This window comes from Bombus fervidus, chromosome 17 (genome assembly GCF_041682495.2).
Source record: "Bombus fervidus isolate BK054 chromosome 17, iyBomFerv1, whole genome shotgun sequence".
Lineage (NCBI taxonomy): Eukaryota > Metazoa > Arthropoda > Insecta > Hymenoptera > Apidae > Bombus > Bombus fervidus.
Window position 1 is genome coordinate 5,777,909 of NC_091533.1, and position 15,104 is coordinate 5,793,012.

At 37.4% G+C, this 15,104-nt stretch overlaps 1 protein-coding gene across 6 annotated transcripts in view; it reads right to left on the reverse strand.

Moving 5' to 3' along the window:
• Nucleotides 1–225: 225 nt before the first annotated feature.
• Nucleotides 226–15,104, reverse strand: part of Dysc (whirlin protein dyschronic) — a 104,433-nt gene continuing 89,554 nt past the window's right edge. For 4 of the 6 annotated variants that reach the window (XM_072020193.1, XM_072020192.1, XM_072020195.1 and 1 more), the window contains 4 exons: nucleotides 9,673–9,897; nucleotides 3,617–3,922; nucleotides 3,237–3,315; nucleotides 226–3,132 (listed from right to left, as the gene is read on the reverse strand). In XM_072020193.1, the coding sequence (XP_071876294.1) occupies nucleotides 2,990–3,132; nucleotides 3,237–3,315; nucleotides 3,617–3,922; nucleotides 9,673–9,897 (753 nt within the window). In that variant the 3' untranslated portion in view covers nucleotides 226–2,989. The remainder of the gene's footprint in view (nucleotides 3,133–3,236; nucleotides 3,316–3,616; nucleotides 3,923–9,672; nucleotides 9,898–15,104) is intronic. The other 2 variants (XM_072020196.1, XM_072020194.1) reach the window with 1 other exon arrangement.

The following is a 15,104-nucleotide window of genomic DNA, read 5'->3' on the forward strand; positions in this document are numbered from 1 at the left end:
CTTATTTGACTAGATGTTATTATGAAACAGTAATTCTATGACATAAACTCTGACAATACGTTTATATTCGTGACACGATATCATCGAAAAACTCCATTGGAATTTGTTTAAACGCGAATCTTTGAATCGTCAGTGGCTTTCGTCGAATCGTTTCTCGCTTTCTCTCATTGGCCTGCGTCCCGATTCGGCTGTTTCGTTACATATACGCGATAATTTACTACTTAAGCTTGCGCGATATTTTTTTCACGTTTTATTTTTTTTTTTTTTGCATCTTTTTATCTTTTTTTATCATTTTTGTTAAAGCGAGCAAGATCGCGGACGATCAACGGCATTCGATAGAACGACTCGTGGACTCGTCGACATTCAACGTATACACACTACTATTCGTAAAATTACGTTTAACTTGGTAACAGGTAGAGATATTAAACAAGACGTATCGATAACCATTTACTTTTACAACAACAGTCGCTACGTTTATACTCACGAATTGATAATTAGTAACTACTACTCGTTTAAATGTAATTATTGCGGTAACAATTACGTTATAAATAGTTAGCGAAAAACGGTTTGTCAATACTAACGAAGCAGTTCCAGAAAGCAAATATTCTTTCGACTCACGAAAGAAAATCGAACTTTCTACTTAATTTGAAATTTAATTCTCTGTGCTTTGTAAAACGATCCGGAAGAACTGAAACACGTACGAATTCTACTTTCTCCTTACTTAACAAAATGAATTAAACAAAACTCTCTAAATTGTACGAACAAGTTATTTACCTAAAAAAGATTTCGCCCAAGAAAGATTTAAAGATCTTTCAACGAAATTAATAGGAACCGCTGTTCTAAATCGCGTAGATACAAGTTGCTTGTCTCTTTTTCCAAATTACACAGCGACGAAAATCAACGTGATCGTGCACAACGATCGAAAAGTTCGAGACATCGATTACAATAAGGCGATACAAATGTATCATTTAGAAAATTCTTCTTGTCATCGTGTCTATGATTGGTCGTAAAAAATGCCTAAACGATGTGATCCACGTGAACAAGGTGAGGTGAAAAAGCATGAAATCTCTGTATGAAAAATACAGCCTCGAGTTTTCCAAGCGTGGCGCGCGTACGAATCGAAGGAATCGTCGCTCACGCGAACGCGATTCTAAAATAATTTCCACGTGATCCACTATGCAAACAAACGTTTATGATCTCGTGATCGCGTGTTGTTCGTTTCACGCTTTCTCCAAATTTTCCAGAAAGCGCAGAATTTGTCTTCCTTTCTCCTTTTCTTCGTTCGTCTTCGATCACGAAAATTTTCAGATTTTTCAAGAAATTTGTTTTTTTTTTTTTTTCTATGCGCGATCGTCCGCGATCTCTCGAAAAATTCGAACGATCAGGCCCATTGCTAAGTACGCGGTGTCTATATTTATTTAAACTTGTTGAAAATATTTCGCATATTCTTATAGAATCTTCTCGGTTTTCCCTTCTGCGCGCTCCTCGGTGCCGCCTCAGCGCGCACCAGCAACCGGAAGTCCGTGCGCGCTCGAGGTGTGATCGGGTAGGTACAAGTTTGCAATTCCACTACGATAGTCGATAATAATATTATCATATAATATATATGTATATATAACATATCTTGTTAAGCCTCAACAATTCCCATAATAAGTCTATGTTAATCTCAGGCTCCACTCGGTTAGGATTTCCGTCGATTTTGTTCCTCGTCATCTTTTCCTCGCCGCCTGTTGGGTATTCTTAAGTACGAATTACTTGCTTATACGATTATCTAGATTTTATGCAAAAATAGAGTTTTGTGGATCCGTAGTCGAAGGTTTTTAACAGGCTGTGATTCGATAGATTTAGAAATATATGACAATTATTTTCATAATTATTCAAAATTTGAAATAAAAAATTTCAACTTTGAAACTAGACATTTAAAATTTGAAATAATTGCGTGGTAGCTGGAAGAAGTATCTTTCTCAGACGTTTAAAAGACAGTTAAACGGATTGTCATCACGGTACCACTAAATAAGCCCTCGAGGAACTGCATCGACGAAAATCCTGATCGATGACATCGGCCAGGATCCTGGAAAACGCATTTTACCGAATCATCGCGTGTCTCGCGTAATCTCGTACTCTCGATACGTTCGATTCATGCACGTGAACAGCTTTCGTGATCGTGTCCGTTAAGCACAAGTTCGTCACTCAGGATCGCACGATTTTGCTACTCACGTATCCGCGAATCTCTTGTCTCGGCAGAGTCTCTGATTGAATCTCGTTACGATTAAGAGTATCATAATTAGTATACACGAAACAATCCCTAATAGTTTGGCACAGTCGACCTTCCTTCTCTCATTTAACATCATCCTCGCACTCAAAGTGTCTCTCTTAAATAGTCTCTTCAAACCATATCTCTTTTGTACTCCTGCGGTTTGTCACCGGATCGTCCGTACTTTAATTCCTCGTTGCAAACTTTGATAATATTTGTTCTTATCAAACGGCTTCTTGGATCGAAAAAGTTGGAAAACCGAAGGATCAGAAGCTTCCGATAGCTTGGCTCGTCAGCAACGAGGGCAGCCACGATAGCGTCGACGATCGTGTAATTATCATCCCATTGACTCGCTAATCGAGCTTCACTCGCCGCCTAACCCCTCCTCTGTTCGTGGCGCTTCTTTATCTTTCCTTCTTTTTACTCTTTGTATTTTCTTCTTGAAAAATTCCCACCACCAGGGCCAGGTTCGGTTAGCACCTGACTGAGAGCTCGACCGTCGAATCGAGAGCGTTCGATGAAGATGAAGAGGCAAGCTCGTTTTCTTTTCTCTCTTCGTCGATTCGTCTTCGTTACGTTTATCGATCGACGAGCTTCATGATCGATTTCCTCGTTCCATCGGTCTCTTCAGCTTCAACAGACGGTTCAGCGTCTACGACGCTCCAAGTATGTCGCGGGCCGAGCTCTGGTCACGTTGGGCTACGGTGGTTCCGGCTCGGAGGTGGGAGATTCCTGCTACGCCTCCAGGAATATCAGAGCCGTCGGTTTCGGCTCCAGGTTGCTCTTCTTTGCCTCGACAACCAGGAACTCGATCTCGTTGCGGTCTCGTCTCGCGAACGACTCTGCGATCAGCCTTGCTACCTCCTGATGATGGAGACCTGTTCAAACAAAATACAGACGAATGTTAGACTTTTATCATTTCTGTCATTTCATGTTTCTAGCTGGATTAACGAGAAAAGAAAGATTTGGAAGATGAAATTACCTTCGACCTTGTGACCGTCCACTTCTAGGATCAGCTGACCGACCTCGAGACCACCGGCCTCGTACGCTGCTCCATTATCCTGTGAAAGCGTAAACTGATTAATGTTCTGAATATCGGTATTTTGTTTACCTAACGATACAACTACAAATCTATAACGTATGTTCTATAGCTATATGTATAGACGATTGTAATTAAACTTGAAATAAATTTAGTCATCGATATTTCATTAATCACAGAATACTAAATTTTACTATCAAATTTTTTCGAGATGTCAAATATACGCAATACTTGAAAATTTCCTAAATTTTGATATTTTCCAATATCTTCGTATTCCAATATTATTTTCTAAATAATATTTATACAAATACAAATTTCCTTACATGTATATTGATGATTCTGGGCAATGGATGTTTAGTATTGGCACCTCCCTCGATGGCAATACCTAAAATCGACTTGGTTTTCTTAACGGTGATCCTCAGGTTACCCTGATGATCAGGAACCACAAGGGCGCCATCTTCTTCCCTTCTCTCCGACATTTCGCTTCTAGTCAACCTTTGAGCACTGTGATGCCTTCGTGGTGGACCACCGGCGCCTCCAGCCCCGGCAGTAGCTGCGCCAGAACCACCCTCTTCGAGGAGCTGAGCTTCTTGCATGTCGAAGCTCCGTGAGAGCTTGTGCGCGAGTTCCTGAAACGGGCACAGCTACGTTTCATCGGTGGAAGTCGAGCCACCCGGCTTCCGGTCGACCTTGTGACAGCCACCGTTTGTTCACTTAGTAGAAAGATTGATTTATATTCCTTTTTGGATGTATTTTCGAGATATCGTTGCTTCCTTTTAGTTTCTTAGTTTCTTTCGATGCTATTTGAATATTTTGTTTCGAAAGTACCAGTTTGAATTTTCTATCATTTGAAAATTCCGATTTGAACTTTCTACATCGACAGTTCTCGTTCTTTTGCGATAGAACGAAAATTATATGCTTCTAGTTTTAGTTATCTGGCTTTCTTTTGAAAAGAAGTTTGAAATATTCACCGCTTGAAAACAGATTGAACATTTTTCAAGTTGAAAATACAAGATTTAAGGCGAAATGAGTTTCAGACACGGTCACTGTCACGCAGTCCGTAAAAGCCACCTCGAACACGCATGATGACAGCACATAAGAGCTAAGGAGGCTGATGCTGACAAGTTCGTGTGCACGCTGTAGTCGAAGGGAGTCCTGGTAGTCTGTAAAGTTGGTTACGCGAAAAGGTTCGTGAAAGGTACGATACGAAAGAATTTCCAACACTTCGCGTTTCGTAACATTCTGTGAACCCTGTGCAAAGTGCTAAGACGAATATGAATAAAATTATATATAAATTATTGCCCGGAAAATAGCTATTTCTTCATGGACAAGATTTTTTGCATCACTGGTATCAGACGTTTAGCTTTTACAAAAAATAAATATCACTAATTACGTTACTCGCGATGACATTTAAGATATAAAATGCATAGTATATCACGTTTGACTGCTTGTACAAGTTTCTCTCAAGTTACACTGTGAAAAGATTAAGAAGTTTAAGATAAAAGAGATATCTTGTATATAAATTTTTATAATTTTTAATTTCAAGAAATTTAATTTCAAATGTTATCTTCATCGTAGTATTTTAAGTGGTGGTATTATCTTTTAAAAAATAACCAAACATCGTGGATCAATGGGTTTCACCATGTTCGCCTTTGTAGTTACTCCACAGCCAACTAGCATTGTCTACCGGGCTTCGCTTCTCCACAACGATGCACATCTCTTCTTGTTACCTATATGCAATCACAGTCATCGTACGCAACATCGTGTAGAAAAAACGTGAATATGAATAAAAAAAATATATATATATAAATATATATAGCAATAAATATAAATATATCGTGTAATATATTTATATCTACGTACATATAAATAAATAAATATATATATATATCGATATAGGTATCATAAGAGTATATTAAAAAATTAAGTTTCATGCTTGCTGATAGGCTGGTAGCAGTTGGGTGTTGGTGGTGCTCGGACAGAGTGGTGGTGGTGGTAGTGGTGGTGTTTTGTCGTGCAATTATTTTACGATCGAATTATATTTCATTTCGAAATTGCGATTGCACGATCAACTTTCTTAACGCACGGCATTTAACGAAATTGGTTCTTCAATTTCAATTTGTAACGTGCGGAAAAAGACGAGAGATCATGAGACGATGATAGAAATGATTGTGGCACGTGAATCCTTGATCAAACCTTTTAAACGAGTATCTTTCCTAGACTAGTCACGTATCTTTCCTCATCAAACTGGTCGAGTTTCACGAATTTCGAAATTCTCACGAAACTCCTTGCTCTTCGTTCAATTTCCGAAGCAAACTCGGCATCTTTTTTGTTACGTCGCTCGAGGAATTCCTAACTAGTGTTTAACTTCAGTTGTTGAGTCAACTCGCGAGTCCCCCGAGCGAATTCTGACGCGTTCGTTAACATTAGAACTAGAAGAGACGACAAAATTATTGATTCGTAATTTTCCATGAGAATCTTATAGACTTACGGATTTATGGATTTTTGTCGAATTTTATAGATTTTTAAAATTTTGCGGATCTTCGAAATTTTCTCTACTTTCTACATTTTCTAGAATCGTCAAATATTATAATTTTTACAGATTCTATAAATTTATATAGATTCGAGTAATTTTTTGTAAAATATATGACTCAAGATTTTTATATATTTTTGCATGTCGCTGTCATTTTGATTCTTTTGATAAAAATTCTGTATAATATTGTAGTTGTCGACAGTTCTAGTGTCAAACGTTTTGATTTATACAGAATTCTCGGTTTCGTTGTGCGAAAAATAAAATTCCAGAACGTAGATTCCGGATCGTCTCGAAATTCGCTCGACTTCTATCGCGTGCGTCAAATTTCCACCGACACAGATGTTTCGGTAGCCGGATCCGTAGGTCACGGTCGACGGGCATGGAAATCGAGCGAATTCGCGAACCAAGTTTCGCGGCCGGCCTCCTCCTTGCATAGAGAAACGCGAATCGCGAGCGGTGAAAGTGTTTCGCAAGCGAACGCGGTTTGTGCGACGAGAACACGCGAACGCACGCGCGTTTATTCGCCTCGTGAATTTCTCTTCCTACGCGTACCTATGTGGATCCCATTTGTCAACTCGTAATTGCGAAATAATTAAAAAAAAGTAACGAAAATGGAAACGATTCTTCAATAATTCTGTATATTTTACGGCGAAGCAAGAGTGGAAAAAATACAAGTTTAGCAGAAAAACTGAGATCTAAAGATCTTGTTTGAAATGAACTGAAAATTAAGCAGTCCAAAATTAGGTCACATAACTGAAATCCAACTCAGAATGTTGTCGTCGTTTATAAATCATCGATATATTGAAAAAAAGCAATCTTTTAAGTTTGCCAAAAATAAACGATAAATACGTAGAACTTTATAATAACAATATTATAACAATTGAAATTTTGAAAATTGTAGCGAATGATTAAAATAGATTGGAAAATTTCTCTGTTACAAGACAATTAAAGCTATGCTTTATTATATTTCTCTTCTGTAGTTTTTAATTAAAATTCTCATTAAAAAACAATATACGAAATGAAAGATTTAAACTATTACATAAAATGTACGTAACTTGTAAATTACATGACGCTGTAGAGGTTGAAAATCGATCTGATACAACGACAATAATCCAAATGACGCGTGAACGATGGTCGTCGAACTGAATCTCGTCAGGGAGCCATTTCCTCGCGGATTTTCCGGTTCCCTTCGAGTCTCCTTGTTCGGTGAAAACTTTTGTCTACGCTTTCTCTGCTGATTTATCGTCATCGATGGCGTCCCATTACTGATCGAGACTTTCTTCCTACAAAGATCCTATCTTACGAACTCTACAGCATCGTTCTATCGATTGTCTACGTTCGTTTAGGATCCGATTGCACGTTTCTAATCTCTAACGGCGGTCTCTATAGCAATTGAATAACATGAAACGAACTATACTAATATCTACGTTTCGATTTTACACTCCGTTTACCGATTTTAAAGTCGGGAATATACAGTGATGTGGAAAAGTTCCTAGTCAGAAAGGTTCTTCATTTTATATTCCAAACGCGATATCTAAAGGAATGTTAACTAATTTAGTAAAGAATTTAAATAATTTAGACTGCACATTTTTATGCATTTATGGAATATTTAAAGGCTCAAAAATGCATAGAATACAGGTAAGATGCAAGAATATATAAAATACCTAAAGTAGGGTAGATTGTTATAATAATTAGTAAGTGTATCAAATTTTTTCTTAGATTTGGTTTCTTTATTTGTGTTTATATATATATATATAAAAATGTGAATTTGCATAAATGTGTGCAATCTACTAATATTATACGACAATGTAATTAGTATGTATTCGTTTTATCGCTCTCTTTTGCTCGCTATTCCTTCATAGGCAATATCAGTTAAAATTCTTTTAGATATCGCTTCTGGAATATAAAATAAAAAATTTATCCAACCAAAAACATTTGCATACGCTACTGTACCTGACTATACAACCTATACCGCTACACTGTATTTCGATGTGAGTAAAGTGATCGTGCATGCCAAGACATCTAAATATAATGTAAAAATACACTTTGACATATGTTCAGACGGTGTATATATAATTATATATTTATGCTCGTGTTCGAACGTTCTTATAATTATATATACATTGCATAGATATTATAGTAGTCGTGCGTTGAATATATAGTTAAGGACAAATCGAAAGTAGCATGTGCAAGACATCTAAGAAAAAACACGTACACACCTAACGCTATTTCGACTAAATTCGCTAACTCTAAGAGCAGAAAAAGGAAAATTGATCTTGGTAAAAAGAAACAGGAATAGAGAAAGAAGTAAGAGACAGACAGATAGAGAAATATATATGTAATGTAACATATAGTAAAAGAAAGACAGAGATCTAATTGGGAGAATTTCATGCCAAAAGGGATGATCGTTTCCGATGGCTTGATATTAGACAATTAAATTAAGATAACTTTTGATTTTCAATGATTATCGATCATGATTTTATTTTATTTAACCATCGCGTAAACCGGTTAAAGATAAATATTTTCTTTTTCATTTTTTCGATTAAAAATTAAAAAAATTTTATACTTTGAAATTATAAAAATTGTCGATTTTCTAAGAACTAGAAATTTTCATTCTTCTTAATATATGCGTATCGGAATAACCGCGCGTTTAAAGTTTGCATATTTTCTTCGGTTTATAATACAAGCTTCGTGTAAAATATTGCAAAAGTTTTGTTTCACCAAAGTGAACTTGTAGTCAAGCAAGTAGGAAAGTTCTGAGACCATAATGCTATCGAACATTATCCTACTATCTGTCAAAAAATTAAATTTTTGTTAAACAGGTTTCCCGACTAGTTCGTAATATATTGTCTAACTATTGTCACTACGTTTTACGATCGTATCTATTAGTTACTTTACTAAACATCTCATGGACAACACTTCGAATATTACGTTAGAATTTGTCACTATTTTGTCTATTGATCTAATGTTGGATCCGATGAAACGATACTACCGATGAATAAATCTTTTTGTTTATTTTCTGGAACAGTCCCGATCCCAAAATTTGGCTAAATTTTTACACGCGATATAAAATTATTTTTCAGTCTATTTATAAGTAATCACAATTGCCTTTAGTTCAAGAGGAACAAAAGAATGATAGGAATTCTTTGATTGATTAGACCTTCTTGGATGAATCGATTAGTTAATAAGATAAAATAAAATTCAAAAAATAAATAGAAGAAAAGTATCTATCGCGTTCTTCCTACTTCTATATAGGTATCAGAAAATTGTGATTGGCGATCGATTATTTACCTCTTCGATTTACAAGCAGTTCGAGGATAAGAAGCCTCGAGTCGCAACCAGAAAGCCGATGCGAAGATCTCGAAAAGTACCTCGAAGAGTTCATCCATCCCGACTCGCGTAAAAAATCGAAGAGCGTTAAAAGCCTGGAAATTTCAGCCTAGCGATGTACAAGATTCCCGGATGGAAATTTGCAAATTTACATTACACCAGACGATTTTAACACTAGGGAGCTTTTAAAACACTCGAGATCAGATTAAGACAGTCAGCCCGTTTAAGTTTCAAGAAAACTCGTCGAGAATTCCACGGTCGGCCTGTCGTACGTCGCGACTCGAAACGTTTCGCGAATGACATGTGAGAACAAAGAAAGAAAAAAAAAAAAAAATTGAAATTTTAAAGTACAGTAAAACAATAGAGTCTTTAAAAGTGAAATAAAAAAAGAAAAAAAGGAGAGAGGGAAATCAAGAGAAAAATCGATAGACAGAGAGAGGAACGAAAGAGAAAAAAAGAAGTATCTGTGCGTGGTAGACTTTTGTGTGTTGGTGGTTCGTTTAAATTTAAACTTACGAGGGGCCTGGCGCCCCAGTACCAGGATTTGACACGTTGCGTTAGCCCACCGAGCAAGTGGGACCTCCAACCACCGAAACCTCCACCACCTCCACCCTCTGAGCTCCTTTCCTCCCTTCCTTCGTCCTCATCCTCCTCCATATCGCGATCCCTTTCCGTTCCGCCTCCGCGTCTCCCATTACCGATCATCTCGGCGTCGCTACCATCGCAACCACCGTCGCTCTCCTGCGTCGCGACGCCGGGAGAAAAACATCGAAAGCCACGTGTTAGCCCCGTCAGCCGATACAACGTTACATTATAGGGTTACAGTCTCGTCAACGTGAGTTTATTTTTTCCATAGTCAAGCCTTCGTTCCTTTCGTTTCACTGTGTTTATTTTGCGTTTTGGAATTTCAGAGAGTTTTTTTGCCGGGGGGGGGTGGGGGGAGAGAAGGACGGTAGCTGTTGGTTGTTTTATTATAGAGTTATGTAGATAGGGATTAGTAGTATTATTGATGTAATATATAGGGTGGATAATGTTAATAGCGAGTTTGAGTTAAAGTTGTGGTTAAGATTTTCAGATACGAGCTGTAGGGATTTAGGGAATTATCCTTGTGACTACTACTTTATTTTAGTACATGGCTTAGCTACGTATTTTATTACATAGCTTACGAAATAACGATCTAGAATTACATAGGTGGTACTATTATTTTACATGTAAGTTAGAATCTTCCGCAGCATAGAAGAATTTTCTCATAAATCTTCACGAGGCGGATCATTTTTCTAGTATCGAACTACGCTCTATTTAACGAGTCAGCAGAGGTAAATAAAGCTATCGGATGAAAATCTAGAGAATGCTATAGTATAGCTATAAGCGAGCAATATCCATTTTTAATTTCCCGTAAATCGAACACTTTCAAACGCGTACAAAAAGTACACTAAAGATCTTCCATAAAACTCATCGATTTCGTACGAACACATTCTTTCGGTGATCCGTGCACAATGTACAGCCATTAGGACCACCAAGAGGGATTCCGTTCTCAATTTTCGCAAGCAGTCAGCGACTGTTCGATCGTCTCGTTAAGTTCCATCCCGGGCAATGGTAACGTGCACGCAACTATTCCGCGATTCCGTTATCCGCTATTAATCCACGGCACGAAGGCGATCGATTTATATCGTAATCGCTCGCGCTGGTGTACGATTTCACGGCGCGGCGAGAAAAATGGCCCCATGGTCCCTGGACGAGCGTGACGCGCGCGGTAATCATCATTATCGCGTCAGGATCGCGTAATCCGAACCGAGCCTTTCCCATCGTATACAACCGAGATAGAATGCGTACAACGAGAACGAAGGAAAATTCTCGTTCCGTGTATACCTCCGATAAACCTGAGATTACAGGGAAATCGGCGCGATCACAGTCATAAGTGATTTCAAGGTTTCTCAGTCGGGACCGTAGATAACTTTTGATTGCACGGATCGCGCTTCCTCTTTCTTCTTCTTCTTTTTTTATCCCTCTTTCTTACTATCTTACGTAGTAAAAATGGCTTGTACGATGTTTAGCGATGGATAGAAGCTATGAGGATCGTTTAAAGGAAACTTTCAATTTGAAGGTTTTTATTCTAAAATTCAGTAGAATGTTCCAGCTATAATCAGACAGGTAAGATGATCATAGCTTCTCGAGGAATCGAAAAAGTTGCGATTTTATCTATGTTATTTTCTGGCGTTCTTCGGTTCATTTCCGATTCGTGAGCTTTCCTCGTTTCTCGCTGAAAATAGTTCCTCTAGAATTTTCTGTATTACGGGATACTTGGCCTTTCATTCGGATTAATAACGATTGATTTCTTGGTTTACGATAGTCAATTTTATTCTGTATGTTATAAAATATATATATATCTAATATATAATATAGGAATTTTTATCTATTTCGTTGTAATTTAATATCTAATTAGAATTTTATATATCAGTTCCCTATGTACTCTTAACATATTTTCAGCTAGCTGCTCGTACAACGTTTCACTTGATCCAATCCACCTCTAAAGAACTCTATCCAATACTAAAGATAATTCCAAAGCATCATCTGTCTTTCATTCTCTAAGACCACATCCACGGAATCGTCGTTTGATTCATATTATCTCGTCCCACGCAATCCATCAGGACACGATATGTATTATTCTATAATAGGATCGGCTGGCTGTGCCAATATATAACCACAAGCGTGCAAACAACGAAAGGAGCATCGCGTCGCGGTAGAATTCCGATTGTTCCTGAAACACTTCTCCCGGAGTAGCGTTCGATTGTTTGCAGCAATTAGAACAGGTGTCCGCAATTAGCAGCGTGGAGAAGTCTTTGGAGCGCGAAAGGGTCGCGAAACCGGCGTCGTATTTCGCGGAATATCTCCTTAGCGACCGTGGAAACGTGCAATTACCAACCGCCAATTAATCGTAATTAAGGGACGAAGATCGCCCTGGTGACCGTTTCCACGTATCATTATGTGGAACGTCGCGACCGATCGACTATCTAACCGAATATAACGGGATACTCCGAGAGTAATTCGTCCTCGTGAGGTAATCGTGTTAAGTAATTCGTAGTATATTATCGTTGTGTAGATCGATGGAACAACCTTAATTACTATGGCTAACAGACGGAGTGACGGTAATAGAGAATGGAGAAATAAATAGATGCGTGGTGGAATGCTGGAAGATCGCTTAGTAGTAGTTATTATATATGTCGGATCATCTTTGGAGAACGGGGCGTGTGATGAGTTTTGCCGCGAGTTGTTCATAGTTGTCTTATACCAGATGATATTTGTTTATGGGAATGTATTACAAAAGTTAACAAGTGATATCGATGATCGAGTGATCGAGATGTCTATGACGATGAATTTAGGTTCGATAACGAATACACGGTCAACGGGATGACGATTGCGATTAGGAACTCGATGTACGTGTTCCCTGGGCTAGTCAAACTTATCGGATTGCATCTCGGTCCAAGTGGAACTGCCCTTATATACTCCTCTCCGTATTCCTTAGGTCGATCCCTGTTTTTAAGGACAGTTATTTAATTACTTTATACCTCTGTTAGGTACACGTCCCTCCCGTGACCGTGGCTAAGTTCAGTGACCCATTATGTCACTTGGAGCCCAAGCCCACTGTCATAAATCTCGAGCAAACATAATTGACTTAACTCATAAACAGCTATTTCTCAGTTTTATGGTTTAAGTAGGACTATAATAAAAAGTCTGGACTAAAGTATTGGGGACCTTCCCAAATATTTCAAAAGAAAAGCCCCGATGTCCTTTCATCTTATGTGTCCTTTCGTTTTCACATATATAATATTTAGCATTATTCTCCTGTATAATTAAATAATCGAAAATTGATTCTAGATATTCGCTATGGCTGTTAAATTAAGAGAGTTTCGTTAAGTTGATATTAAGCGTGATTTTAGTACATTAATTGCGTGTATAGAGGAGATGAAAAATAAGGGTTGATCGTGGAAATAGAAATTTCGTACGAATAAAATATTTACACCAACCGATTGATGATGAATTTCAAGTTATATTAAAGATGCGAATTGTTTTATATTTTGGCAAATAATATAGTTATCTAACAACTGATTGTATATTGACCTATTTAACTGTTTTTTGTATAATATTTATTTACGTTGTTATTTATGTATAAATATAATTTTTGATTCACACTAATGAATAAAACCCCTAAATGAGAATAATGGATTATTCTCAATTATTACGTTAAAAAATTATAGAATTTCACAGATATTATATCTACCTTCTCCCACTTCATAAACCATCATTTATCGATTACCATTAAAAATCAACGATACCTTCAACCAGTTTAATTAAATACAAAAGACCGAAAGAGAACATTCTATACTTCGTAATATCTACTATTCCAAGTCACATGATATTACAGAATAAAATTGAAGCGTTCGTTCGCGAGTGATCGTGCACCGAAATTCGACTAGATACATGTCGTTAATTGACCCAGATCGTTATGGGCGTCACCGATTGCCGAGGGGCCGCTTTTCGGCCCGCTTCGTCTTCCTGGTATATAACGGAACGACTCGCCGAAAACTTTCTCCGACGCTGACCTATTATCGGCCTGCCATTATCGTCGTTGTTTCGCGCACTCGGTTAAGGTTAGTGGGTAACCGCGGTTTGTTGAATTACGAGCCGAGTGTCACGTCGAACGAGACTCAGGTTTTTCAGACTGGAACGATATCTTCGTGGAAATCTTCTTATTGCGGATAATATCGCCGTGCTAAGACTGAGTTACACGCAGATCTCTTTTAATTTCTTGTGAGATTTTGAACCACTTAAACAGTGTTTATGTAGGTATCATTAAAAACGGTATAAATGTTGCGATGTTTGATATAGGTATGAGGAATTCTTTTTTTTTTTTTTTATATTCAATACCGCAGGTTATACACCATTTATAATATCTGTGTTACAACCATAATATCAGAACTTATAAATGGTGCATAATTTATGAGTATTTTATGAACCAACCGAATAATAATTTTTCACAGAAATTTTATTTGATTATTTAATTATTTACCATAGATAAGAAACAATGTGTGTGTGCGCGCGCGTGTTGCAATGTCATTTGGTATGGATGTCGACCTCATCTAGAACGAGGTATCAATTCCACGATTTCACCAGATCACAGTGGATTTTGCACGTAGGTGTCATTTGAAAACTGCTCTCGAAAGTCTTTGCGTAATGCTCCGACTCGATGAATTTAAAGTCGGAGATAATTCCGTAAGAATCCGATATCGAGAAGTGCAAATAAAATTCTTGCGAGGAGTTTCTTGATCGAGAAAGTCAAATAATTTTATCGTAAGAATATTTCCCTCAAGAAACGCGTGTCTCATTTCGTTGCAGAGACAATTATGTAAATGACGGTAGTTGCGCAACTATCACGCAATTCCGTGTATATGTCACGCAGATATGCAAAATATACAGTTACTTACACGACTGTTATGCATTACAGAAGTTTAATTAATGTATTAAATTTTTACTGTTAGGATTCCTTATGGCTTATTTTGAAGTAAGTGTATTAACTTATACACGCTTAAGCGTTAAATCGCTAAAAAATGCAATAATATCGTTAAGAAAGTATAGAGTATGAGTTATTTTTTTAATCAAGGTACGAGAAATATATTAGAATGGATAAATTGGAAGCTTAAAAAGGAGTTGTTGCACCGAAGACCATTCTATCAATTTAACCAATATGGTGGTGTTATATTTATTTCATCGATTTATTTCTGCAACTTTGTATTAGTTCTCTATATTAACATTGGCATTCGATAGAAAAGTTCGATTCACCACAAGTAACTAATCGTTTAAACTCGTATTTCCACCGTTCCACCCCACCGAATCTATTAAACTTCTCCACTCGATTAAACTCGAAACGCATCGGGCAAAGTATAATTAAT